This window comes from Eupeodes corollae, chromosome 2 (assembly GCF_945859685.1).
Source record: "Eupeodes corollae chromosome 2, idEupCoro1.1, whole genome shotgun sequence".
Lineage (NCBI taxonomy): Eukaryota > Metazoa > Arthropoda > Insecta > Diptera > Syrphidae > Eupeodes > Eupeodes corollae.
In genome coordinates this window covers 139149014-139176691 of record NC_079148.1, presented here as the reverse complement: position 1 = coordinate 139176691, position 27678 = coordinate 139149014, and the positions used below count along the sequence as shown (strand labels likewise).

The window sequence follows — 27678 nt, the reverse complement described above, 5'->3', positions numbered from 1 at the left end:
GAAAGCATTCTTTTTTTATTAATATATTCTTATATAGACAGACCGGCTATGGTTTGAATTGGTCCATAAAGTCCTGCAAATTCATCATCACTTCCTTGATAGACACGATCCGAGCTTATATAGAATGTGTCATCGTTGTAGTATTGTTGTAGAATACTATTTTTTTCACTGTCAATAGAGTCTGTAGAAAATAATAATGAATATATATGTGTGTGCATAAGTATCAAAAGGAAGTGTGTACATACATGTACAGTATACACATCACATAAGATAGATTACAGATATTATAGTTCGAGTAAAAATAAGGATTATTAATTCAGGTTGGTAATTATTATTTCAATACGGTTCAGTATCTGTAATCTTGTTCATATTGTCCCAGTTCCACATCCAACGAATGTTCAAGCTAGAAGTGGAGGATGTGGAAAGAGGACGATTATCTTTTAATGCGTGGTGTTTTTTTTTTCTTTTTACGAGTATGTATGCACAAACAAACCCACATACTATGTAAGGTAAAAAAGGAGCAGGAGTATCGCTGCACCTATATGAACATTGAACATTAAACATTGAGCACTGAGTAGGAGCACGAGTCGAGTAGCAGGAGGAGTAGAACATATAGGATGGAAAAAATGTTAATAACACCAAGGATTACACTTCGGAGGATAATTTCATATATTTCAAGTGCAGCTCTATGAACGACGACGACGGCAGCGGCGGCGGTGGATTGCACAAAGTGTGTGGAAGGATTCATCTGCGGATTGAATACGCCAATATGTACCCAAAGTACTTTTACTTCTGCATAAGAACTCTAGCATGCTTATGTGTATGTATATGATGTGGAAGTAACTATGTTTTACGTGGTTGGGTATATTTTTGTGAACGGTTCGTGTGAGAGTATTTTTTCGAACATAATCGTTACCACATTGCAGTTCTTAATCAGATTCCATGTTTTTACTTTTTTTTTACAATGGATCCTTGTTCTGGAGTCAATGTGATGGGGATTTGCATTCCTGGTTTGGAATACAAAAAAAAAAGAAAATCCTGGCGTTGTGGCGGAGGTTGTCATTTTCATGATTTTTCTCTTCTTTTTTTTCAATACACTTTGTATTTTTTTTTGCATCATTGATAGTGGTGTTCGTCGAGGTCGTCCCACGACGACGACGATGACGATGACAACGCCAACGATGACTATGACTCTGACGATGACACCGACAACGACGATGTTGGCATAATTGTTAAAACAGAACAATTCTTGTGGATATCAGGAGCGGATTTAATCTTGCATAATGCATAATAATTATAAGCTGCATAATAATTATATGGTAATCAGTTAATTTATTTGTATACTGTTGTTGAAAATTAAATTATGCATCATAATATGCATTGCAGTTGGTATTATGTTTAAAGGTGGTGCGTTTAAGCAGAGATTGGCTTTAATTTTAATACATATTTCATTATTATATTTTTTAAAAGTCTCATAAATGCCGTTTCTGAGAATTTAAAATTCTCGAACTCATTAAGATTTTTAAGGAAATTAAAGTTTTTTTCGGAGAAAATTTTAATAAGTAAATCGGGTTATCAGATTTTCTTCGCTTCTGATACTTACATATAAGTATGTTGAAACTCTTCGCAGGGTATTTCAGTAAAGCTACTTTCAATTTAAGTTCAATAGAGTAGCTTTTTGTGAAAAATTTTGATTGATGAAACAATAGAGATGAAATTATACTTAGTTACTTACTAAGGTCCTCAGACATGTTTAGTCCATTGGCAACCCCTTTAGGGGCATAGGGCCTCTACTATGACTTCGCACCATCGTTAGCGGTTGATGGAGATGTGATGTTCCCTCCAACTTTTGCCTTGTGATGTTGATTCCTATTCGACTGGTCCTGCGCCATGTGCTTCTTGGTCGTCCAGCTCTTCTTCCTTCTTGTGTGAGGGGATTCTACTGCATTGCTTGGTCTGCAATGCAGTCATTACCTTTTCGAAGCGTATGTCCAGTCCAATTTATTGCCACTAATGCCTTCGTTAAATAGTCTATAAGTTCTTGACTTTTCCTTCTATGAAGGACCTCATTGGATATTTGGTTTGGCCAGAAAATCGCTAGAATGTTGCAAAGACTATCTATTCACGAAGGTTTGTAGATTTCTTGTAAAGGCTGAAGTAACCTTCCAGGTGCTGCACCCATAAAGAAGCACAGATTCGACATTTGTGCGAAACGATCATAGCCTTGTTCCTAGGCTAATAGAGTTATCTTGTTTCGATGTAGGCGATATTTCCAAGATTCAATACCACTTTTTCACTGGTTGCGATTAAATATTTATTTTCAAAGATGGTATGGTTCCAATTCTAATCATTTTTGTTTTGCCAGAATTAATTTTCAGCTCCACGACTTCTGCTTCTCTCTCGACACTTGTTGCAATTTGATGGAGATCCATGATCCCTTGAGAGAGTTAGCAAACATCATGAATGGTCGCAGAGACATGGCAAGTTCCGAATTATAATGTCTTTAGAGTATATGTAGCCATTAACATTAAATGAGCAGTGCCCTGGCTATGACATTCAAATTGTCTTAGGAGATTTTAATGCCAAGCTAGGAAGTGAAGACATCTTTGGTGGGATAATCGGGAGAAACAGCCTGCACGACACCACCTCCGACAATGGATTCAGGCTGGTCGATTTCGCTGAAGGCGAGAAATTCTGGTAGCTAGTACGCAGTTCACACATCTTAATATCCACAAGAGGACATGGAAATCTCCTAATCAATTAATCGTCAACCAGATTGACCACATTGCGATCGACGCATGACTTTTCTCCAGTATACAGGATATCCGAACATTCCAAGAGGCTAAGAGCCAAGGTACGGCTACTGATATCCCGATCCAAGCCAAAACAAGGAAGTACTGTGAGAAGATTCGACGTTATTCGACGGCTACAATCGCAAGAGACTGCCATGTCCTTTTCCGATCGAGTCTCTAGAAACCTCCTAAGGAGTCCTATGCTTCCTGCATTAAGCATTGAAAACCAGTGGCAACATTGCCTTGCAGCCATTAGAGATGCCGCCTCTGAAGTGCTAGGTTCACACGGCCACCACAGCGAAACCCCTGGTTTGACGACGAATGCCGGCAAGCGCACACAGCGAAACAAGAGGTATACAATACGGCGCTGCACAAAAAGACTAGAGCTGCTCGTGAGCTCTACGAGCAGAAGATCAGAGAGGAATATCGGCTTCTTAAACGGAAAAAAGAGAGCATGAGAAGCGCGTGATTGAGGAGATAGAGGGATGTCACAACAGGAATGCGGTTCGTAAATTTTACCAAAAGGTAAAAAAACCCTCCCAAGGGTACCAGCCACGAACCGAAGCCTGTTAAGACGATCAGGGGAACATCGTAGTAGAACCGCAGTCGATGCTGAGAATATGGAAAGATCACTCCTCCAAATTATATAACGCCGATGATGAACCGAATTCCGCTGTAAGGGAGATAGAATGACTCAACCTCGGCAACGAAGATCCACAATTCCGCTTACTCGACCTTGACGAAGTGAAAATAGCTATATCTGAACTTAAGTCAAACAAAGCTGCTGGAGCTGACGGCATCGCTGCCGAACTGTTCAAAGCAGCAGGCGATGACTTGGTTAGGAGCATTCACCAACTCATCTGCAAAATATGGTCGGAAGAAAGCATGCCCGATGAGTGGAATTCCAGCATAGCGTGCCCGATGCATAAGAAAGGAGACCCTCTAAACTGCGCCAACTACAGAGGCATTAGTCTCCTTAACATTGCGTATAAGATCCTCTCTGCCGTATTATGTGAACGTCTGAAGCCATTCGTCAACAACCTGATTGGTCCTTATCAGTGTGGCTTCAGACCAGGAAAGTCCACTATCGACCAAATATTCACACTACGGCAGATCTTGGAAAAAAACCAGGAACTTCAAATCGATACCCACCATCTCTTTATCGATTTTAAAGCCGCGTATGACAGCATCTATAGGGAAGACCTCTACCGAGCAATGTCTAGTTTTGGCATCCCTGCCAAACTTATCCGTTTATGCAGAATGACGATGGAGAATGCACGCTGATCAATCAAGGTCGGAAAAGATCTTACCGATGCATTTGATGTCAAAAAAGGTTTTAGACAAGGCGATGCACTGTCATGCGACTTCTTCAACATCGTTTTGGAAAGAATTGTGCCAAACTCAACCGTCAACACTAGAGGCACAATCTTCCAAAGATCCATCCAAATAATCGGATAAGCAGATGATATTGACATAATTGGAAGATAAAAGCGTGATGTCAGTGGAGCGGTTTTGAGCATTGCGACGGAAGCGAAGAAGATGGGTTTAGTGGTCAATGAGGGCAAGACCAAGTGTATACTGTCATCAAAAAAAGACACTGAACGACGACGTCTTGGACAAAACGTCACCATGGACAGCAATAACTTTGAGGTAGTGAAGGACTTTGTCTACCTAGGCACCGATTTAACCAAAGTCAACGACACCAGTGCTGAAATCAAACGAAGAATAACTCTTGCAAGTCGCTTCTTCTTTGGACTTAGAGGGCAATTAAGTATTAAAGCCCTATATCGAGTATCTAAAATCACCATCTATAAGACACTCATCATCCCGGTTCTCATTTATAGCGCTGAGGCCTGGACGCAGTCAAAGAAAGATGAGAGCGTCTTAGGATGCTTCGAGAGAAAAATTCTTCTTGTGATTTTTGGTCCCGTAAGCATAGATGGAGAATGAAGGAGAAGATAGAACGACGAACTGTACGGGCTGTACAGCGACACTGACCTTGTTAGCAGAATTAAAGTCCAAGAGCGGATAAACATCAACGCTCCAGCCCGAAAGGTTTTAGAATCCAATCCTCAGGGACGGCGCAGTAGAGGAAGACCGCGACTCAGGTGGCGCACCCAGATGGGAGAGGACCTCAACCAACTTGGTGTGCAAAACTGGAGACAGCTAGCTAGTGACCGAGCTGGCTGGAGACGCTTGTTGGTTGAGGCCCAGGTCCGCCCCGGATTGTAGCACCACCTTAAGTAAGTAAGTAGCCATTTACCAAATTATTATTTTTAATGGACTGACAGTGGACCCGAACTATGCGAACGTTCCCAATTTGTTGAATTTTATCATTCTATCATTTACAGCCGTCCAGATGGTTTTTCGGTTACAGTAAGACTTGTGGCTGAAGAATGGCTCTACATCATAGCTCTCTATCGGTAGTCCATTTATTTGTGGTTATAAAAACCTTACTCCTCCATCGATCTTTACGACGGAGTTTATTAACATTTTCTTACTTACATTTTTATTGTTCAAAACAATTTGTACTTTTCTTTATTATCGAAAAAAAGGTAAAGGCCTTAAACGGTATGTTATAAGAGTTTTTGAGTCTTCGAAAGATGAATTTCCACTACAAATAATAGGCGTCTACGTTGTCGTATCTTTTTTTGTTGTTCAAACCTTAAAAAACATTGCGCTGTGAGAAAAGAACAACGTGAAAAAGTCAGTCTTTTAGAGCACGTCATAGATTCCTAATCCAGAAGAAAATAATTATACTCGCTTTGATGAAAGGCTCACCAGCTCCTAGCTCACGAAGCATTTTATAAATATATGTAGGCTTGCTTGTGAAGCGTTTCGATAGAGATGGTAATTTTTAACTTTCGAGGAAATAGAACTCTTTGTTAAATTCGGTACAATGCAATGAGCACGGTTTGTTGTTCGAAAGAGCTTCAAGTTCAAGAATAACTGCAAGAGATAGAACCGACTTCACACCATTACAACCTACTAAATGGAATCAGTAAGCTTTTTAGAATGGAATTTCCCGGTGGCCACGGATAGGGAATTCCTCACCAAATGTTAGGGGTAAGTTCAAATAATTAACGCGTTCTATACTCATATGTTTAAACTAATTTTTGTTTCTGTCCCAACTCACCATCCTTTAAATTGAGTTCCTTTGTTCCCATAAAAACATGAACAAAAAATATCGTAGACAGGATACATCCTTGTTGTCTTCAATTTGTATTCCATTTAAAATTGGCTGTATTCATATAGATTTTCCTGAACTCATTTTTACAGCAATACTTGAACAATTTAAAAACATTTCGTCATCTGTTTGTGTCTTTAATTTAAACATCCTTTGTAATATTGTCGAGATGATTATTTGTAGACAATTCACAATTTGGTCCTTTTTTCATTCTATCCAAATTCCAACAACATGTGTGTATACGTCAGAAAATACCTTTTCCTAGACTTTTACCTTAATTTTGTTATCATTTCTTTTTTTTATTTTAAAGCACATTTTTCAAGAGCCCACACTTTCTAAAAAGTTTGTCATTCATCTTCACATTCTTCAAATCCTCTCCTGCTACCCACGCTTGGCGTTGTAACATTTTTGTATATTATTATTATGTAGATTGTAGATATCAGTGACAGAGATGAAACGTACATTTTTCTATATATTTTTTCACTCCACTGACCTAACCTTCATGACAAATTATTATTATTTTTTCGTTTTTTTTTTCGTTTTACATAACAACACGTATTGTTCCATTTTGAAGAGTTCATTCATTCATTAAAAAATAAAAACAGGAAAAATATTTAACAAAACAAAAAAAAAAACAAAAATTGAGAACAAAATATTTAACTTACCAACAATATTTAAGTTTACCGAAAAACTTCTAACTGGTTGGGTAGATAGTTGGCACTCGTACACCCCGGCGTCACGTTTCTGTGCCCATTTTATTTGCAGCGTCCATTCGTCTATATCTCGGTGGTAGGATGTTTGGAACCTTTGATCCGTAGTGTAAGTGTATGTTCCAACGGTGAGTATGTGCAGGTCTCTGTGACGTATCCATGCAACCTGAAAAAAAAGTTTTCGTTACTACCAAAAAAAAAATAATAATAATAATAACAATAAGAGGTTAAAGTTTAAACAAAACACAAAAAAAACGAATATTATATTATATAATAATATTCAAGTAGAGTTTCATTTTCATATTATGTATGAACTATTATGCACAGGAGATGAATCATTTTGTGTACGTTGTGTGTGTGTTTTGGAGGATCTATTACTTATGCGCTTAAGGGTACTTGTCACTGCATTTATATAAATGCATGCACTAAAGAGGAATTATTGCTAAATGTGCAACGGAGCACATTTTGTGTCGACCCAACCAAAAAAGCCATTTCAATTGTCTCTATGGCTCTGTGTGTAAGTGTGGGTGGGAGTGTTGTGGGGGATGTTGTGTGGGTAAGGGATGATGGTGATTTTTTTATTTTTGAGGGGGTAGCTTTTAGGTCAAGTAGGTATATGGTGGGGGGGGGGTAGTAGTAATGTAAGTTTAATGGAATATGTTGACCCTAGAGCGATGAAATAAATGACTTTAGTGGTTGTTGCAGATGTGTGAACTTAAATACAGTGTTTTTGTTGCTTGTTGTTGTTGCTTGTTGTTGTTGATTTTGTTGTTAAAATTTGTTGTAATTTGTTATTAAAAACAATGCAACCTACTGAAAGGCGGTGTCAACATTTATTATAATAATGAGACTTTTTAAAGTAAATGCAAACAAAATTTACAATGTGTATGTTTGTGTTTTTAATTGTTCATATTCTCGGCTAGTGGTTATAGAGTGCTTGGAGCTTGTTCTAGTTTTCGAACTTATAGTTACATAAATTTAAACTTTCACTTCAAATTAAGTATAATATTAAGGTAGGTATAGGTAGGGATAGGTACCTAGATTTTAAGGGAGCAAATATGTACTTATTCTAGAAAATTAAGTGGAATGGTTATTTGGTTTTCAGTCGTTACAGAAATTGTGTATACACAAAACCACAGGGTTTACTTGAATAAGGGTTTCAAGGAAGAAATTCTTGTCAGAAAAGGGAATTTTAAGTGAAAATTTAAACGATGCAAACCTTTCAATTTCAAACCTTTAAATTAATATAATTTGTTTAATATTGAATGAAAAGTGTGGTATATGCGATTTTCTATTAGTGCCTTAGAAACTTGTTATTATGAAATAATATTATTATTATATAATAAAAACCATCGATTGGTATTTCCAATAAAAAAACTTAAATTTAAAAAAAATAAAAAATTAAATAATACGAAAAGTTTATTTTAATACAAATTCTGTATACATTAAAGTAGAAGAAATACTAATCAAATAAAAAGGGTAAATATTTTTTTTTTTTCAAATAAGTGAACATTAAAACGGTTTTGTATACTTTAAATATTCAAAAGACACAGTGTGAACATAAGGAAAAGAGGGAAGGGATGGATAGAAGTTGTCGATGTACATTGAATTTAAATTCCTGAACATTGCAATGATAGGAAAAGATAGAGCTTGGCAAAGCATTTCCCATTCGTGTAGTACGGCGAATGAATGGTAAACGAATGTCTGTACTTAATAGTACGGCCGAAGTTTGGATCAAGGGTAAACTGATGGGCATTCCTAGAAGTGCGGGTATTAAAGTTAAACTGTTTAAGGAGAGGAATGCAATTGGTTATTTCACTAGACCATAGTCCTTTAAAATAACGGTAGGGCGAGACAAGAAACCTTACGATGATGGTCGAGTGATGTTATCGAGTTGATGATGTTAATGTCATCAATCATTTTAAAAACTATTCTTTGCATACCGTCCGAGAGTCTAAGATAAGTTACTGGAGCACCAGCCCAAAGATGAAAATTTTGGGAGTATATAGGTTTGTAGGTTGTAGCCAGAAAAGACGGAGAGACAAACTTCTAGCATCGTATCAAAAAACTTAGACATCTTGCTGCATTTTTGGCGACATCGAGTATGTGATAGCTCCATAAAAGTTTGTTGCTTATGTACATTCTAAGGATGTATAGACATTCAGTTTCGTTGATGCAAGTGCCACACATATTGACAAGGAGGGTATATATAGCTTTAACAATTCAAGACAGCATTGTGTTTTCGAAGCATTAAAAACCATCCGGTTCTTTATTCGCTATTGTACAATGCTGTGTAGGTCTCAATCTAATGAGCTAATCATATTTTGACGTTGTAATTTCACATCCGATGAGGAGGGTCTTGAGCCTGAAAACGAATAAGGAAAGCTAAGACTGCTATCGTCAGTGAAATAATGCATTGGATTAGAAGTAGCAGACTTGGGGTCATTAAAAAAATGGAGAAAATGGTCGGAGACAAAACGGAGCCCTGGGGCACACAAGCATTTATTTTGTGGGTTCCAGACTTGATTCCATCCACAACAACTTGTATTGAACGGTTCGAAAGAAATCCAACAAAGAAGAAATTCTGTTATACCAAAATCATGCATTTTTTAATAAGAGAGCTTGATGCCAAACTCTACCAAATGCCCTTGAAATATCAAGTGCAATAATTTTAATTTCTCCAATGTGATATAAGCATGTGTTAAACTGTTCAGCTAGAAAAACCATCAAATTATCATACGAGAGCCATACTGCCAGTCATTAAGAAGCTTCCGTTCCTCAAGAAATTTCTTGAACTGATAATTAATCAGCGTTTCCATGATCTTAAATAAAAGGGACGTTAGTGCTATCGGTCGATGATTTGCGTTGGAACAATATTACCCTTTTTTGGGGATTGGCAGAAAAAATGCAGTTTGTAAACTACTTGGGTTGAGCTTACGCAGTGGTTTTGCTAGCGTGGAAGTACACCTCTTCAGAACAATAGCGGGGATACCATCTGAACCAGCGGATTTATGAATGTTGATTTCTTTAAGAACTTTCGCCACAGTTCCAGTTCGAAAAGAGAATCATTACCGCGAAGAAATAAATTAAGCTAAATTAAATTAAATGTAGTACCCGTGGCATGTTGGTTAGTGCGTTGGACTGTAACTCCTTTCTGCATAAGCAAGCCATTGTTGTATATACTTTATAAAATTCTTAACGGAAGAAAGTTTGTTGTCAAAAGTGACAATGTAACTTCTATCACAACATTTTTAATTAAACATGGTCTTCAATAGGGAGCCGTGAATTCGCTGATTCTTTTCAGCATTTACAATAGCGATTTGATAGGCAGTCTAACAAAGGTCTAATTGCGTACAGAACAGCTGGAAAGGTTGAGGTTATTAGAATTCTCTTGCACAGTGATTTCGACAAGATTCAGCGATATTGCGACAACTGGAAACTGAAAATAAATGTCCAAAAGTCGGAGACAATTCTGTTCCGGAGTCCGTTGGGTAAGAGAACGAGGGATGCGAGCAAGAATTGGCGCAAGATGGTCATCGTTGATCTTTACGTCCAGCGACTAGCAAGTAAAAGTGTAGTGAAGTACCTCAGTATCTGGTTAGATCAGTATTTATATTTCGACAGACATATAAATGCTGCTCTGCCTTCGCTCTGACGAAACGGCTGTTCTACAGCAGTCAGCGTAGAGTGAAGGTAATTAGCTCTTAGGACCGAAAGGCATTAGTGTTAAGTGTTAAAGTTTAACTAAGAGTGTCCGTTTGGGACCAGTAAGTTAGTTCTAAGTAATGGTTAATTAGGCTAGTGTTATGAATTTTTGTCTAGCTTTAAGATAGGTTTAAGATTGAAGTAATAAAAATGAATTTGAAAAAAAAGTGCGATGCATTGTCATGCTAGAGGTCTTGGTTTCGATCCCTACCTATGCCACCCTAAGTTTTTTTCACGGGTACTCCCTCTTGCGAGGAATTGACAAATTCTCCAAGAGTAATTCTTGTCATGAAAAAAGCATTCTCAAATTTGCCGTTCGAATTCGGCTTAAAACTGTAGGTCCCTTTGTATCCCTGACAACACTACTCGCACACAGGAATGGTTGAGAGTTGTCAACCACTAGGCCCTAGTTCTCTAACAGACTATTGACCCACCCAATTTATTTTCTTTTTAAATAAAATGAAATAATGAAAAACAACTTATATAAAACAAAAGTATTGACGAATTAAATAAAATGAAAATAAGTGAATAAGAATGAAATCCAAGATCCTATATTTCCAATAAAATTTAATTAATTTATAACTAATTATAAGGCTTTTGATTGCTTTAATTCGAATCTGACTTTAAAATCAATTGGACACAACAATATTTTTAGATGTTACCTTTTATAATTCGAAAGCTTTTTTAATCATATGTAAATTCTTGAAAAAAACTACTTTCAATAAAATTCCTGATGATTTTAAAAATTTAAAACCTCTTACTTCAATATTACGTTTAAAACTTTTTAGTACCTTAGTTATTTAAAAAAAAAAACATATTTTAAAAACTCTGATTTAATAAACAAATTCGAAGGCGTTATTCAAATTCCAAACATCTTAGTCATTTAAAAATAACATTATTATTATATATTTATATTTTGTAAATATTAAATTTTGTGCAAAAGAAAAAAAAACGTAACTTTATCGACCAGTGTAATTTCTGGAAAATCATTAATTTTGTTTAAGTATTTCAAAAAATTGTAACACCCCAACATGTTAACCACACACTATATAAACCAACGTAATGTTCTTGCCTTCTGATAAACATAAAATAACACACACAAGTGGCAACTGGCACCCAATGCAGTTTTGCCATAGCACTATACTGAATTTTGAACTTTAGTTCTTATAAGTAGTGGCCAAAATTAGTACATTCCACACTCATTCTACATTCTCAATATCCCCTTTCTCATCATTTTAGAGATAAAACCGGGACCAAACGCCTTCAAGGAAATAAACCGCCCCATCGGTAGGCGAAAATCACTGCCGGAAGTCATGATGAGCAACAACATCGAGCTTACTTCAACGAATGACATAGTGGAAGCTTTTGCCAAACACTTTGAACAGAGTTTCACTTCAAAAACCATCAACGGACCAAGCCTTCCTGAACGAAGTAGAAACCTCCATCCAGTTGATTCAACAGCCAAACATTGAAGTTCAATTTGACGACAACTGCAAAGCCGATGAACCAGCTAATACCCATAAATTCTGCAATCCTGAGGAGATTGCTGAGGTCATTAACAACTTGAAGCCGAAGATGTCAACTGGAATGGACGGGATTTCCAACTATATCCTGAAAAGGCTTCCTCAAGTGTTTATGATAAACTTGACTATTATCATAAATAACTGCATAAACAACGGCTACTTTCCAAAAAAGTGGAAGACACTCCTCAACAACATCAGCAAAATTCTGGAAGAAGTCATTTTAAGAAGACTGAAGAAATTCTGCAACGAGCAGAATGCAGTTTGGATTCCGACAGGCTCACTCAATGATCCATCCACTTCTAAAGTTTCAGCCCGACGTCACCGCTACTCTCAATGGCCACCGAGCCACAGTTGGATGCTTTCTGGATGTCGAGAAAGCTTTCGACAGCGTATGGATTGAGACCCTCATCCATAAGCTCCGAATTTTTAATATCCCACAACCAATAATAAACATTTTGTTTACTTTTCTTTCTTTCAGGAACTTGTTCGTAGAAATAGATAGTTGCAAGTCAACGATTAGAGACGTAAAGGCTGGAATCATCCAAGGATTGAAACTTGGACCGTTCTTCTACAGCCTGATGGCATCTGAACAGCCAGTGCTAACGGATTGTGAGAACCTGCAGTTTGCGGATGACTCACTCACCTATTCGTCCTCCATGTTTCCTACGATCGCAGCCCGAAGAGTAGAAGCACACATAAGCAGATTTTACGAGTACTACCAGAAGTGGGGAATAAGGATAAATACCTCCAAATCGGAACTGGTATGCTTCCGGAGACCTGTCACCAACAAAAGCCGCTGTAGATCGGCGGCAGTGGCCTGAAACCTTGATCTGACGTTCCCGGATGGATCAAGGATTAAAGCCAAGAAGAACGCCAAATATCTGCTGTGTTTCAACCCTCACTCTAAGGCTGTGATAACAAAAAGCCAACATCGCACTCCATCGAGTTCATACTCTCTTGAAGAAGAAAACTGGATTAAGTAAACCAACGAAAATGTTGATATACAAACAACTGCTAAGACCGGTTATCAACTACAATTTTGCGATATGGTTCACCATATCAAAAACTGTAATGGAAAAACTTAAAGTCTTTGAGAGGAAGATACTAAGGATATGCACCGATCTACAATTCGACCGTAAACGACAGAAGCACTATAGTAATAGTAGAGTCTACGAAGAAGCTGAAATCAAGCCACTTGACCAGTTCCTTGCACAAACAGTAAGGAAGATAATCACCAATGTCGCCAGCCACCCTAACCAATTAATGAAAAGGATGACCAATCAGGAACGACACCCGGAACCGAGATACCTTTGTGGTATGGATATCTTGGACAGACTTCTCACTGACGAGGACGACGACGTCTCCTTCTATGCTAGCCTGGAGTCAGCATACTACCGCGACTAAACACCACCACTCGCCCAACCAACCTCCATCAAGACAACCGGGACTGAATAACTCGAGATGAACCTCGCCAACGACACTCTTTTTTTAGCCATCGACTTCATGTTATTTTTAAATATTATTTATGTTGAAATTAAGCCAAATGTATATAAATTTTTTATGGTTCAATAAATTAAAATGACAAAAAAAAATACATTCCACGAGCACCGTCACAAAATGTGTTTTATAGATTATTGAATGAAGCAGACAGTGTAATAGTTAAAACAAAGAATCTTATTAAATAGTATGTTAAATTGAAATTTATTTATTTATTTAGTCCTAAAAGGCCAACCAAATTTTTCGGTTATTTTTGAAATTCTCACTCCAACTTTTTTTTGAAGTACCTACTTTGTACAAAACTTATTTGAAGTCTTGCCGATGAATCCTGATATTCTTAAAAGTAATGTCTCTTAAAACGAGAGAAATTGTTTCAATATTTATAAAAGAAGGTCTGAAAGTATTTAACTGATTGCTACAGAATTTATGATAATCCAAGTTTTAAGCGATCTTCTTCTAAAGACGCAGGGTTTTATCGCTTTGAGCTACGTACAATAGTTTTTAGTTCGTATAAAATAAATCTCTCAATTTCTGCTTCTTCAAAAATTTCAACAGAATATGAAATTCTTAAATAGAATAATCTACAATTTCTTCAGAATATACATATTTAGCTTTAAGTTAGGTAGTAATTGTACATTGAGCATTGGGAATGTACATATAAATCAAGGCTAAACTGAACAATCATTTATTACCTTTCAAAAATTGACTTAATTATTCCAAAAAAGTAATCAATTCTCTTTTCCAGAGAAACAACCATGAACAAAAAAAAAGAACAAAATAAAAATACGATCCCTTCCGACAGTTAAGATGGATCCGGTAGTTCTTATAAGACTTTGGAGTATCAGCATCAGCATCCACTTTTATATACGTTAAGCTATAAGCAGCTCGCAGCATAACAACAACAAAGACAACAAAAAATATACATATATATAAATAAAATAAAACAACAATACCAACACCAACAACTAAGGACAAAAGCTGCAAGTTCATCATCATTTATATTGGATTGGCAGTTGGCACTGGCAGACAGTTTCCTCAAATTGGTACTTTTACTTCGCTTTTTCCAAGTCTCAAATCTCACTCAGCCAGATATCAACTTGTGTCTTTATTTTCCTGAGATGAATGGAATGAAATAAAATCAAGAATAAAAACAAAACAAATACGATGCCAACAATCCTGTCCTGAATCCTGGGCAAAAGATGGCAATGACGATGGTGATGGTGATGGCAATGGCGATGACGACGAAGAGATGATGATAGAGTACAGAGGAGAATAAAAATGAAACATTGATGGACAGGAAGGATAAGCCGCGACAGCCATTTGCCTTTGTCAATAACTTTAACTGTACATGTATACTTTACCTACAGCTACAGTTAAAGCTATAAGGATAAAGCTCTTCACTTTTTAAAACTCTTCCTTAATTTTTTTTTTCGTAGTCATCCTGCTGCCTGGCTTGCCTTCCATGCCCTTGCAATAAGATTGGTAAATGATGAAAAGTCATTTCACTGACACTAGAAATTAATTATGAATTCTGTATAATTTTGAACATTGAAAATGGAAAAAAGAAATAAGACTCAAGAACTTCAAAGTTATTATCAAAACAACAAAGTTGCTGGTTTTTGAGTGTAAATTTAAACACTTAGTATATTAAGGGCAAGTTTGAAAGTGCTAAAAAAGAGTTAAGATTGTTTTTTTTTTCTCCTTTTACAAAATGAGAGAAATGTCCTTGAATATCTTTTTGGCTGTAAAAGAAAGTTTATGTAAGTATTTTGAAATATCAAGAAAATGCTGTTCTTCAATTCATTCATAAATATTTAAAAGCCAAATAAAAACACTTGACTAAATTACAGAAGTTGGACAAGTGTTTTTTTATACCACTTTGATAGTTTCAATAGAAATTCTTCACTGTCGAATTTTTTATTGATAGAATAAGTCAATCGGTAAACCACTTTCAACAAAATGGCAACGCATTTACCCAACAAGTGACGAATGGAAATTTTTTTCAGTGACACTTGGATTTTTTTGAGTGGACTCATTTTAACGTTTCATAATTGTTTCTGATTTACATTTAATGACTTAACAAAATAGAATTGAAACAGAAATATTAAGAGGATACGAAATTTGCAAAAAGTTGAAAATTAAACATTTTACGTAAATATTTTGGCATATATAACAGAAAAGTGGCAAGTTGAGTTTTAAAATATTGTTTTGTAAATCAGTTTTTTCTGACAACGTGACTCAAATTATGAAAAAGAAATACAAATGTGGCAATACTTGTCATTTAAATTACAAAACAAGTCTTTTATTTGAGTTCATATTTATGTAAGCCTATCCCATTTGTCATTAAATAACGTATTGATTTTAATCCAACTGTTTTTGACCTATGTACAAATTTCTTTTATAATAAAACCTCAGTAATTTATTGCAGATTTACCCCTAAAATGATTTGCAAACAAATTTACAACAAAATACAAAAATTATTAATATCATAAATGAATTGTGGTTTAAAATTGTTCTGTGTTGACATTTAAAATACATATAAATTAATATATTGTAACATAAAATGAGTTATTAAAAATGTCAAATCCATTATCCAAATTAAATTAGAAATATGTATAATAAGAAATTTACACAAACAAAATAATTATGTAGATTTATATTGAATTTGTTGTTATAATTGAATAAAAATCAAATATATATCTTTTTGTTTCAGTTTAATATTGCAAATAAAATTACATTATTAATGTGCACATAAATTAGGGTGGTCCCAATTTTGAACTTAAATTTTCCAAAACACATTTTGAATTCACAGAAACATTCACATTATTTCAAATAAAAATTAACGACATACACATTTGCAAAAGTATTTTTAAAGGGTCTTCCAATGAGGAGTTTTATTTGAACACTTTTAAAACTGTCATCTTATGTCATTAAAAAAGCAATAACATAGATGTCGAAATAGTCCGTTGAGAATTAAGGCCTAGTGACTTACCAACAACTTTAAACCGTTCTTCTGTGCGAGTCACGTTAGGGATGGAGGGGACCTACAGTTTTTTGCCGAATCCGATAGGCCATTTTGAAATAGCACTTTTCCTGACAAGAATTGCGCTTAGAGGATTTGTCAATTCTTCGGAAGGGGCTTTATTTGCGAAAAAAAACTTTAGGTGACACACTTAGAGATTAAACCCAAGACCTCTAGCTTAACAGTTGTTTTAGTATGCATTTCTATCATTTATCAAATAAAAATTACGAAATTATTAGGAATAAACGGAAACATGCTTCAAAGGGGCATTGAAATTTTTAAAATTTACTGAAAAATTAAAGAGCATTTTGCAATGACTGTCATCAACTCTTCTCTCTTCTCTGCCGTAATATGTGAACGTCTAATGCCCATCGTCAACAGCCTGATAGGCCCCTATCAGTTTGGTTTTAGACCAATGAAGTTCACAGTCGATCAATTATTCACATTACGGCAGATTCTGGAAAAAACTCAAGAACAAAAAATCGACACCCACCATCTTTTCATCGATTTCAAGGCCACATAAAACAAGTTGTATTGAACCATGTCTAGTTTTGGCATCCCTGCCAAACTAGTCAGTTTGTGCAGGATTACCATGGAGAATTCACGCTGCTCTATAAGGGTTGGAAACAACTTAACAAAAATTTTCGAGGTTTTAGACAAGATGATGAGCTGTCGTCAAGAAAGAACCTACAGTATCGATGTCTTGGTCAGAACGTCACCATCGATAGAAGTAACTTGTAGTAAAGGATTTTGTCTACCTTGGCTCCGCTATGAACACAGAAAAAAAAACCATCGCTGAGATCAAACGAAGAATAACTCTTGATAACCGCTGTTTCTTTGGACTAAGAAAACAATTGAGTGGTAAAATTCTATCTCGAGGGACCAAAGTGTTGCTATATAAGACCTTTATCATCCCCGTCCTGCTATACAGTGCAGAAGCATGGACTATGACAAAAGCGGATGAAAGCACCTTGGTGATCACCATGTGATCTACGGTCCCGTTTACATCGAAGGGGAGTGGAGGAGAAGATGAATCGACGAGCTGTACGGGCTGTACAGCGATGTAGACTTAGCCAGAAGGGTAAAAAGTCAAACGACTAAGATGGCTGGGTCTCGTAGAGCGCATGGAAACCAATGCTTCGGCCGAAAAGTCTTCGAATCCACACACAGGACAGCGCTGTAGACGAAGACCGCGAATCAGGAGATCGCGCACAAGTGGACCACCCAATTCGGAGCACGAAACTGGAGTGATCTAGCTATGGACCGAGCTACGAGTAGATGAAGAAGTTTGTTTGATAAGGCCTTAGCTCACAGGGGACTGTATCACCACCTTAAGTAAGTAATCAACTTCTCCAGTAAATTTTCTTGAACATGCTATATCTCGCTGATAAAGAACAGTAAATTTATGATTTGATCCACTTTGTTTTTTTTTTTTAGATCCACATGAAAGATAAGGGGGGCAATATAGTCAAGACTCTTAACTTTGAATTCGTGAAATTTTCGCAAATGCACGAATTATTAATAAATAAATGATGTGTTGCAACAGTTCATTGAAAACTAGGGCCAAGTGACGCAACCATTCCTGTGCGTGAGTACTGTTGTCGGGAATGGAGGGGACCTACAGTTTTAACTTGAGAAAGCACTTTTCATGACAATATTATTCTTGGAGGATTTGTCAATTCCTCGGAAGAAACAGAATCCGTTAAAACTTTGTTTTATTTAGGTGGCACAGGCAGACATTGAACCCAAGATCCCTGGCGTGACAGCCATTCACAGTAACAAATATGCCACGGGTATTAAAAATGCACGAATTTTTCATGGAAAATTTTTTGAAAAAGAATTATGATGCTGCAACCTTAGCCTTGGGCCTTATTTCATAACAATTAACAGGTGATAGATTATTCGATTTATTAACATCCGTTTATATACATATGAACATTGTTTACAAAAATAATTTGGTAAAATCGTTAAGGCTTGGCTCCGTCTGCCGATTGACTTCTGTTTGAAAATTAACAATGTTTCTCTAATTGAAAGTTTATTGTTTGAATTAGTATTTAGAATATAAGATAAATAAATAACTGTTTGCATTGTAGACCGAAAATAATAAAATAATTGATTTACGTTTCCTTCACAGTTGAGGAGGGCAACTATTTTTCTGTGGACTTTACATTGCTGCCGAGCATATTTCTGCGTATTTCACATAAAATTGGACACTTTCTTATGAAATGGATTACATATTCCATTTAAGCTACAAAGGTTGCAGTAGATAGGCAGATTCTCCCGATGTGTTGTATAATTAAGGCTTATCATTTCTCCTCGAATTTTGAAAATTTCCGATATGAGCTCTTGTTTGTTCTTGTTTCGATAGTAGTGACGTTTTGCATAAATTGTGATTCAGATGGTTTTACGTAGCTCTATGCACCGGGGATGTAGATTCATTAATAGCGTCGGCTCTCAGTTTTTCATCTACATTTGCAATACGATTCCAGAGATCGTCATCGCAGTAATTACCATTTTCATCAACTATTGGAAAGTCCGTTCTACATTAGGCAGCATGGTCTTCTAGCTTCTTATACCACAGATTTTTCTCCTCAATTGTTTTTAATGCCAAAATTTTTGGGAGTCTTTCATCTGGCTTATTAAATTTTTTTTTGATATAATCAACATGACATTTAATAGTTTTGATAGAGAGTGGTGATAATCCTGTCTCAATTGAGATCATATTGTTTGCGCGTTTTTCGGTTTATGAAATCATCTTTTATTGAAGAAACTCTGAAATTTTTCGACCGTTTTAAACGTCTCCCGTCCCCATACCTCTGCTGCATACATCATAATAGATTCCGCCACTGCAACAAAGACCTTTTATTCAACACTATCTGATATTGCCTGGTTTGGGAAGCGTTTCTTCCAAGTTGCCGATATTGTGCTTTTAGATCTAATCAGCTTTTCTTTAAGGTGTGTTTCCATATCAAGATTGCTGGTTATGTTAAATAATTGATATTTGCAGGTTTAAACAATCTCGACGATCTAACCGGCAATACACATTTAGTCGGTTAATCATCAACTGTAGGGTTTCGGGCGTGTAAGCAAACAATATGACGTCATCTGCAAAAAGCAAGGCTTTAATGAGTGTCCTCGATATTTCAATTCCACAAGGAAGAAAATCAATCATCTCCTCGATGAACAAGGGAAAAAGATTTGGGCTTAGATTGCAACCTTGTTTGACTCCCATCTTCGATTCGAAACACTCCGACTTTTCGACCTCATTCCATACCGCTGCCTTATTTTCGTCATAGATGCTTTCTAGTACCTGCCCAAATTTGTCTGACATCCCATTATTGTAAAGCTTGAAGAATAGTTCTTCGTTATCAAAAGCTGCCTTGAAATCGACAGCAAATACGTAGAGCTTCTTTTCTTGTTCAATAGAGGTTGCCGCTATGCTTTGCAGTACAAAAATATTGTCGATAGTCATGCAGCCACATCTAAAACCTGCCAGAAATTCTCGAAGCAACTTATTATCATGAATCCAACGGTTTAATCGGTTATTTAATAATATTGCGAATATCTTGTAAGTGCCGTTTGGAAAGGATATCCCACGGTAACTGGATGGATCATCAATGTTGCCTTTCTTGTGAAATTAACAGGTGCAAGCTCTACAAATTCGTCACATTTTTCTAAAAATGTGTATTTTATGAAATATTGTCAGGTGACAAATTTGTTAAAAAATTTAATGACAAATTTTGTTATTGTCAAATACTGATACATTTGTCGTGGATATTTTTTCATTCCCATACCTCTTGTTTGTTGATCAATTTTTTCGATGTTAGAAGTAACAGAACCCTGGCATTCTTTCAATTTTAAAATGTCACAGTTTGCGAAACGTAGTCCCTCCCAACTAAAAAACCTTATCAATTTGTGTTCAAAATATATTGTTTATCATTTAAAGTCTTTTAACTGTCAAATTTTGACAATAACTGAGTTTTCTGTCGCAATTGTCAATTCAATACTGAAAAATTTGTAAATTATAAATATTGTTTGTATTGTGTTTTTCATTTCATAAACGAATTGTTAGAACAAAAGTGTCGGAAAATTTCTGACAATTGTGAACAAATACTTGGCAGTTAATTGTCATAACGTTCCCTAATAAAGCGAAAAGATGACAATCATCAATTCACAAACTTAAAGCAAGTGCTTCAAATTTTGTAGCCCTTGTTGTTTTGAAGTTTAAATTAAAAAAAACATTTAAAAAGAAGGACCACCCTTATATTGTGAATAATAAACAAAGGCCTACAGATGTTATAATAAAGTTTTTTATGTGAATATTATTATTATTGAAATGTTTTGTTTTCTTTTTAAACATTTTAATGGACCATTTGAAAAGGATATTAGATTATGAAATTTATCGAACATAATATTTTTTAATTAAATTGTTTATAGATTTTCATTTTTCGGTTGAATTAGTGTTTTATACAAAAATTTTGTAAATTTGTAACATAAGCAAATTAGAATATGTAACCTCATTTAAATTAAAATATTTTGATGAGCATTGTTTTGTTTTGTAATTTTCTAATAATTTATTGGTTATGAGTTGAATTTTAAATATTAATTAGTTTCAAAATATGTACTTGTAATGTGTCTTTTTGTTTTTTCATGTTAAGGGTTTGTTAAAATGTACTTTTCTAATAACTAATTAATTCAAAATATGTTTTGGTACCTATATACATCCACATCCACAAGGAAGAAAATCAATCATCTCCTCGATGAACAAGGGAAAAAGATTTGGGCTTAGATTGCAACCTTGTTTGACTCCCATCTTCGATTCGAAACACTCCGACTTTTCGACCTCATTCCATACCGCTGCCTTATTTTCGTCATAGATGCTTTCTAGTACCTGCCCAAATTTGTCTGACATCCCATTATTGTAAAGCTTGAAGAATAGTTCTTCGTTATCAAAAGCTGCCTTGAAATCGACAGCAAATACGTAGAGCTTCTTTTCTTGTTCAATAGAGGTTGCCGCTATGCTTTGCAGTACAAAAATATTGTCGATAGTCATGCAGCCACATCTAAAACCTGCCAGAAATTCTCGAAGCAACTTATTATCATGAATCCAACGGTTTAATCGGTTATTTAATAATATTGCGAATATCTTGTAAGTGCCGTTTGGAAAGGATATCCCACGGTAACTGGATGGATCATCAATGTTGCCTTTCTTGTGAAATTAACAGGTGCAAGCTCTACAAATTCGTCACATTTTTCTAAAAATGTGTATTTTATGAAATATTGTCAGGTGACAAATTTGTTAAAAAATTTAATGACAAATTTTGTTATTGTCAAATACTGATACATTTGTCGTGGATATTTTTTCATTCCCATACCTCTTGTTTGTTGATCAATTTTTTCGATGTTAGAAGTAACAGAACCCTGGCATTCTTTCAATTTTAAAATGTCACAGTTTGCGAAACGTAGTCCCTCCCAACTAAAAAACCTTATCAATTTGTGTTCAAAATATATTGTTTATCATTTAAAGTCTTTTAACTGTCAAATTTTGACAATAACTGAGTTTTCTGTCGCAATTGTCAATTCAATACTGAAAAATTTGTAAATTATAAATATTGTTTGTATTGTGTTTTTCATTTCATAAACGAATTGTTAGAACAAAAGTGTCGGAAAATTTCTGACAATTGTGAACAAATACTTGGCAGTTAATTGTCATAACGTTCCCTAATAAAGCGAAAAGATGACAATCATCAATTCACAAACTTAAAGCAAGTGCTTCAAATTTTGTAGCCCTTGTTGTTTTGAAGTTTAAATTAAAAAAAACATTTAAAAAGAAGGACCACCCTTATATTGTGAATAATAAACAAAGGCCTACAGATGTTATAATAAAGTTTTTTATGTGAATATTATTATTATTGAAATGTTTTGTTTTCTTTTTAAACATTTTAATGGACCATTTGAAAAGGATATTAGATTATGAAATTTATCGAACATAATATTTTTTAATTAAATTGTTTATAGATTTTCATTTTTCGGTTGAATTAGTGTTTTATACAAAAATTTTGTAAATTTGTAACATAAGCAAATTAGAATATGTAACCTCATTTAAATTAAAATATTTTGATGAGCATTGTTTTGTTTTGTAATTTTCTAATAATTTATTGGTTATGAGTTGAATTTTAAATATTAATTAGTTTCAAAATATGTACTTGTAATGTGTCTTTTTGTTTTTTCATGTTAAGGGTTTGTTAAAATGTACTTTTCTAATAACTAATTAATTCAAAATATGTTTTGGTACCTATATACATCCACATCCATACCAAGTCCAGGAGGTTTATAATTATAATATTTATATTACTCGTTTATAAAAACATAGATTTTTATTCATTCAATTTTGTGGTATGAACTTTTATTTGAATTTAAAATTCTAACCCTCCATTGACCTGATTTTTGAATCCTTTATTTTATATTCAAAGAAACAAAATTATTCTTAGAAATCCAATCAAAAATTTAAACATTTTGCAACTTAACATAAAATAAAATAAAAATCGAGTTCATTTCTAATTTCTAGCTTAAATGAAAGGACATATTTTTTTGTATCTTAAATTAAAATCGCAAACGCTTTTTTTATCTAAAATAACTCGATCATAGAAAACCCTTTTCTATATGGAAAAACCAATTAAAATCAAAACATCAATAAACTAACAGCTCTGTCAATTCCCACGGAATAATTTTTGTTAGATATTTTTTTGAGATATTCTATCTATCTATCTATTACATGCACAACACGCAAGTGAAGTCAATCGTTTTGGGAATTTCAATCGAATTAATTTTCAAAGGATAAGCGAACGATTGACCTTGAGTAACATTTTAATAAGAGCAAAATGACAATAATTATATATCAAATAAGGCCCACGTTTCGAAGTCCTTTTTTTTTCTGTATGTGTGTATGCATATGACAGATACGAGTATGAGTCTTTTTGACATTAAATAATTTAGTATGTCATTATGAAACGTGTCTAGGGATTTGGTATCTTTCTGTGGAAGCATAGCTAAAGTATCACATTTTAATTTGCATTTAATTTTAAGGATGGTATGGAAATTACATACATGTGGCAGGTTAGAAATAATAGTTTAATTGGACATTTAGATTATAGAAGAGGGCGATTTAGATTCGATTTATAATTGGTCTACACCTGATTTATTTTCAACCTTTTTTTTCATTGAATAATGGTTTTTTCCTTCTAAAAGCATGTAACAACCCTTAACCCTTTTTTTAAAGGCTTTAATTCATTTTTTTAGGAAAGCAACAACAACAAAAAAATGTAATGTTCATGTTGAAAAACGAATCGATGAATTGGTGATCAATCATACCGTTTTATTTCCTAAATGTTTCACACGACATCCCAAATATGCAGACTTTCCCACAAGTGACGTAATATTCCTTGGCATGGTTACATCAAAGTATGGCTCATTCCATCTATGGCCATGGGGTGAATGCAACGGTGGGGAATGTGTAGGTTTTTGATCCAAATTATTGTGATTCACCGATGGTCTTTGGTAACACATGGTCATACCTGAAAATATAATAAAAAATAAAAGTATTATTATTGGAAGTTCCATGTGTAGAGTAGGTTTTGTAAGAGAAGTTGGGTTATAAAAGGTTAAAAAAAACATCGTACTTTTACTTATATGAATGCATTTTGAATGATAGTGGCGTAGGTGTAGTAAGCAGACTAGACGAGTAATCAATCATTTTTCGATATTAATCGGTTTTGAGGGTTTAACATGAATTCAAATATTATGAAATACCTGATGTGGTGGGTACAAAAAATGTGCTCACAGAGATTTTTCGTATCAGCTTGAGAAAAACAAGAAACTTTAGGAGACATGGAATAACATATTATAAGAAACTTTTAAATGTGGTTTTTTAATAAAAGGTTTCATGGTTTCATTTTGATTTAACAAAAAACTAGTATTTTACAATAGAAATCAATGGATACATATTTCTTGGAACAAGGAAACGTTAGCTATCAACAATTAAATCAATATCAGTCAAATGGGCCCCATATCCTTTTAATACAATTTTCGATGATAAATTCATTCCTTAAAAACCTTGAATAGAAATTGAAAAATTGGAATAGACTGAATATTTTTAGCCGAAAATGTTTGAAAAAAGGCAAAGGTGTTAATTCACAAGATCTAGATGGCCAACTGTTTAAAAGTCTCAAATACCGACACATGTAAATTTAAAAGTACGTAATTCATTTATTTACATTAAATTACAAAATTGTATACAATGTTTTTTATTTAGATGCTATGGCTATGCCGTCAGCCATGTTGACAGAAAAATTTAGAATATTTAAATGTATGTATGGTTTGAATTCTGTTATTAATACCAATCTATACTTGTAAATATATTTCAAAACTGTACTTAATGTTGTCCAATTATGCTCGTTAAGGATGTTTATAGTCTCTTGTAGGGTAAGAGTATTTTTCCCGAAAAAGTAGCGTCTTAGAGTTTTAAATATTTGAAAGATACCAATTAAATGTAGACAATCTTCTTTTGATTTTAATTTGCACAGCGTACAGAATTGGTTAAAACAATTATTATAAGGACATCTATTAACTTAAGAACTTCACATCTTGCTTTAAAGATTAGGGATATCTCTTCATAACTATGTGAATCCTTGAAAAAATTTCTGGAAAAAATTTCTGGAACCAAGATTATAGCTGAGTTGACTGTAGCTACTACTGCTGAATGAGTCTTGAGCTTCTTCTATTAGTAAGTGCCTCATTATGGCCTCATTTTTCTTTCACGTGGTTCACATTGCTGAAATCGTAATCCAATCTCACTCCACACTCATTGCCAACAAATTGCCATTTAGCAAACCATCAGCAAACAATCCAGAACAAGCGAACATCAGACTTGTTCCTAACTATGAAATCAACAAAGTTTTTACCGACGCTCAAGAGCAGACACTAATAGCCTATCTGACGGTATCCGCCTATGTTTTTTTATGGCCTTTCCAACATTGATTGCCAAAAGCTGGCTTATGAAACAGCTTTAATAAATAAATTCAAAGTGCCCAAGAGCTGGACGAGAACCAAATGGTAGGCATCGACTGGTTGAAAGGTTTTCGAGCCCGACATCGAGATATCTCTTTGAGAATCCCTGAGAGCTGCAGTTTAATGCGGGCAACGGGATTTTTAATTTGTATGAAACTGTCACCACAACTGTTCAAAAACCTTTACAAACTCTAGCCCCGAAAGGAATACGGTGCATTTCTAAGGTTACCAGTGGGGAAAGAGGCACTTTTTCAACAACATGTGCAATAATTTGCTCAAGTGGAATAGCGCTTCCACCAGTAATTGTTTTTCCCAAATAGAATTTCAAAAATCATATCCTACACGGTAAAGTAAATTTGCGTTCCCATAACTAATTCCATTTGTTGTCATAGTTGTTTGTTTTAATTTGCTACTACATAGGCACACCTCTCGGTACTTTAGGTTTGGCTACTCCAAGTGGATGGATGAACTCGGAATTCTTTCCAGAAGTGATGAGAAATTTTATACAACACAGTTGTCCATCTGAAGAAAATCCTGCTTGACAACCATGAGTCTCAACTTTCAATTGAATCCTTGGAATAAGAGAAAACTAACGGCGTAACCAATAACCATGCTAACCCTACCACCTCATTCATCCTACAAAACTCAGCCACTCGATGTGGGTCTGTTCAAACCATTTCAAAGCATCTATAACGCGTGCAAGGATTCCTGAATGATGAGGCATCCAGATCAGCCCGTTACCATATATGATGTGGGTACTTTAGTTGGTGAGGCATATAAAAAATCTATGACGCTGACATCAATCACAAATGCTTTCAAGAAAACTGTTATATATCCATTCGATAGAAATGTTTTCGTAGAAGTTGACTTTTTGCCCAGCTCAGTCACTGATCTCCCTGAACTCACTGAAAATGAAGAATTTAATCAGACCGAGAAAAATAATCAGTCAGAAGAGATTGGAAATTGTAAGTCTTTCGCAATTCAAGCCTCACATAAAAGATAAGCCAAGGAAAAATAACAGGCAAAATAAAAAGAAAGGAAGGAGTCTCATAGCCACTGATACTCCAGAGAAAGAAGAAATTTTGCAAAACTAAATCAGAAAGGTTCAACCAAAAAAAAAAAAAACAAAAGACTGTAAGAAAAATACTTCAATAAATACAAACCTCAGAATCTGATTCAAGCATGGTTCTTGAAAGAGACGATATCATAACAGATGAGGATTCCTATAAAACTGATGATATGCAATGATATTGAGAACAATGAACAGTTTGAGCCAGAGGATCCCATCCGAGATGCTATTCCAGGTGATTTTATTTTAGTTGAATTTCAAGGAAAGCGAAATTTCGTACACTATTTCGCTAAGATCTTAGCGCTTGAAGAAAATGGATACCAAGTGGTATGAAAATGCTGTGAAAAAAAATGTCATGGCTACTATTATAAATGCGAGCTTAACAGCCCAAGATGTAAAAATTGATTCACTGTTGACAACTTTACCCTACGGCAAATACCATAACTTCGGATTTTGTTTAGTTGATAGCAAGTCTCCATCTGTTACAATATGCAGATAACCGATTGATCATCAATTGTAAACCTTCGGGTGATTCTGAAAGTATAACGAGGTCAGCCTCGTATAGTAACAACCTCACGGTGCAACTAGCTATTCTTAATCCCCCAGGAAGTTCAGGGGCAACAACATCTATAAATAACGAAAACAAAAGAGCGCTAAGTGGGCATCCTTGTTTGACTCCTGTGCTGGTGCTAAACCATTCTGAAAAGCTCACTCCATCCCAAACAGCAGCCATCGTACCCATGTACATCTCTCTAAATACTTTCAAGAACTTTGAAGATATACCAATTTGTGTTAGCTTATAAATAAGAGCAACCCTTTTGATTAGGTCAAAAGCAGCTTTAGGTTAGGAAAGGTTGGAGTGGTCATTGACGCACGTAGACCTCAAGAGTCCATTGTGATACCAATAATGAGGTTACTCATGGGAGAGTAATGAACTTAAACAAACCATTTCGTACTTTTAATAAAGTTAGAGAGACTTTTTGTGTCATTCGTTGCCAGTTCACTGGTATTATCGAAGAAGGGATTACCGAGAAAGTTATTAATTCTAATGGAGAGTGCTGGACATGTACATAGAAGGTGTTGGACTGTTTCCTCTTAATAATCGTC

At 35.0% G+C, this 27678-nt stretch overlaps 1 protein-coding gene across 1 annotated transcript in view; it reads right to left on the bottom strand.

The window, feature by feature from the left end:
- Positions 1-27304, bottom strand: part of LOC129945264 (uncharacterized) — a 65497-nt gene extending 38193 nt beyond the window's left edge. Inside the window, exons 1-4 of the mRNA XM_056054923.1 lie at positions 27058-27304; positions 23808-24010; positions 6645-6855; positions 44-181 (exon numbers count right to left, since the gene is read on the bottom strand). Of these exons, the coding sequence (XP_055910898.1) occupies positions 44-181; positions 6645-6855; positions 23808-24010; positions 27058-27304 (799 nt within the window). The remainder of the gene's footprint in view (positions 1-43; positions 182-6644; positions 6856-23807; positions 24011-27057) is intronic.
- Positions 27305-27678: the final 374 nt, after the last annotated feature.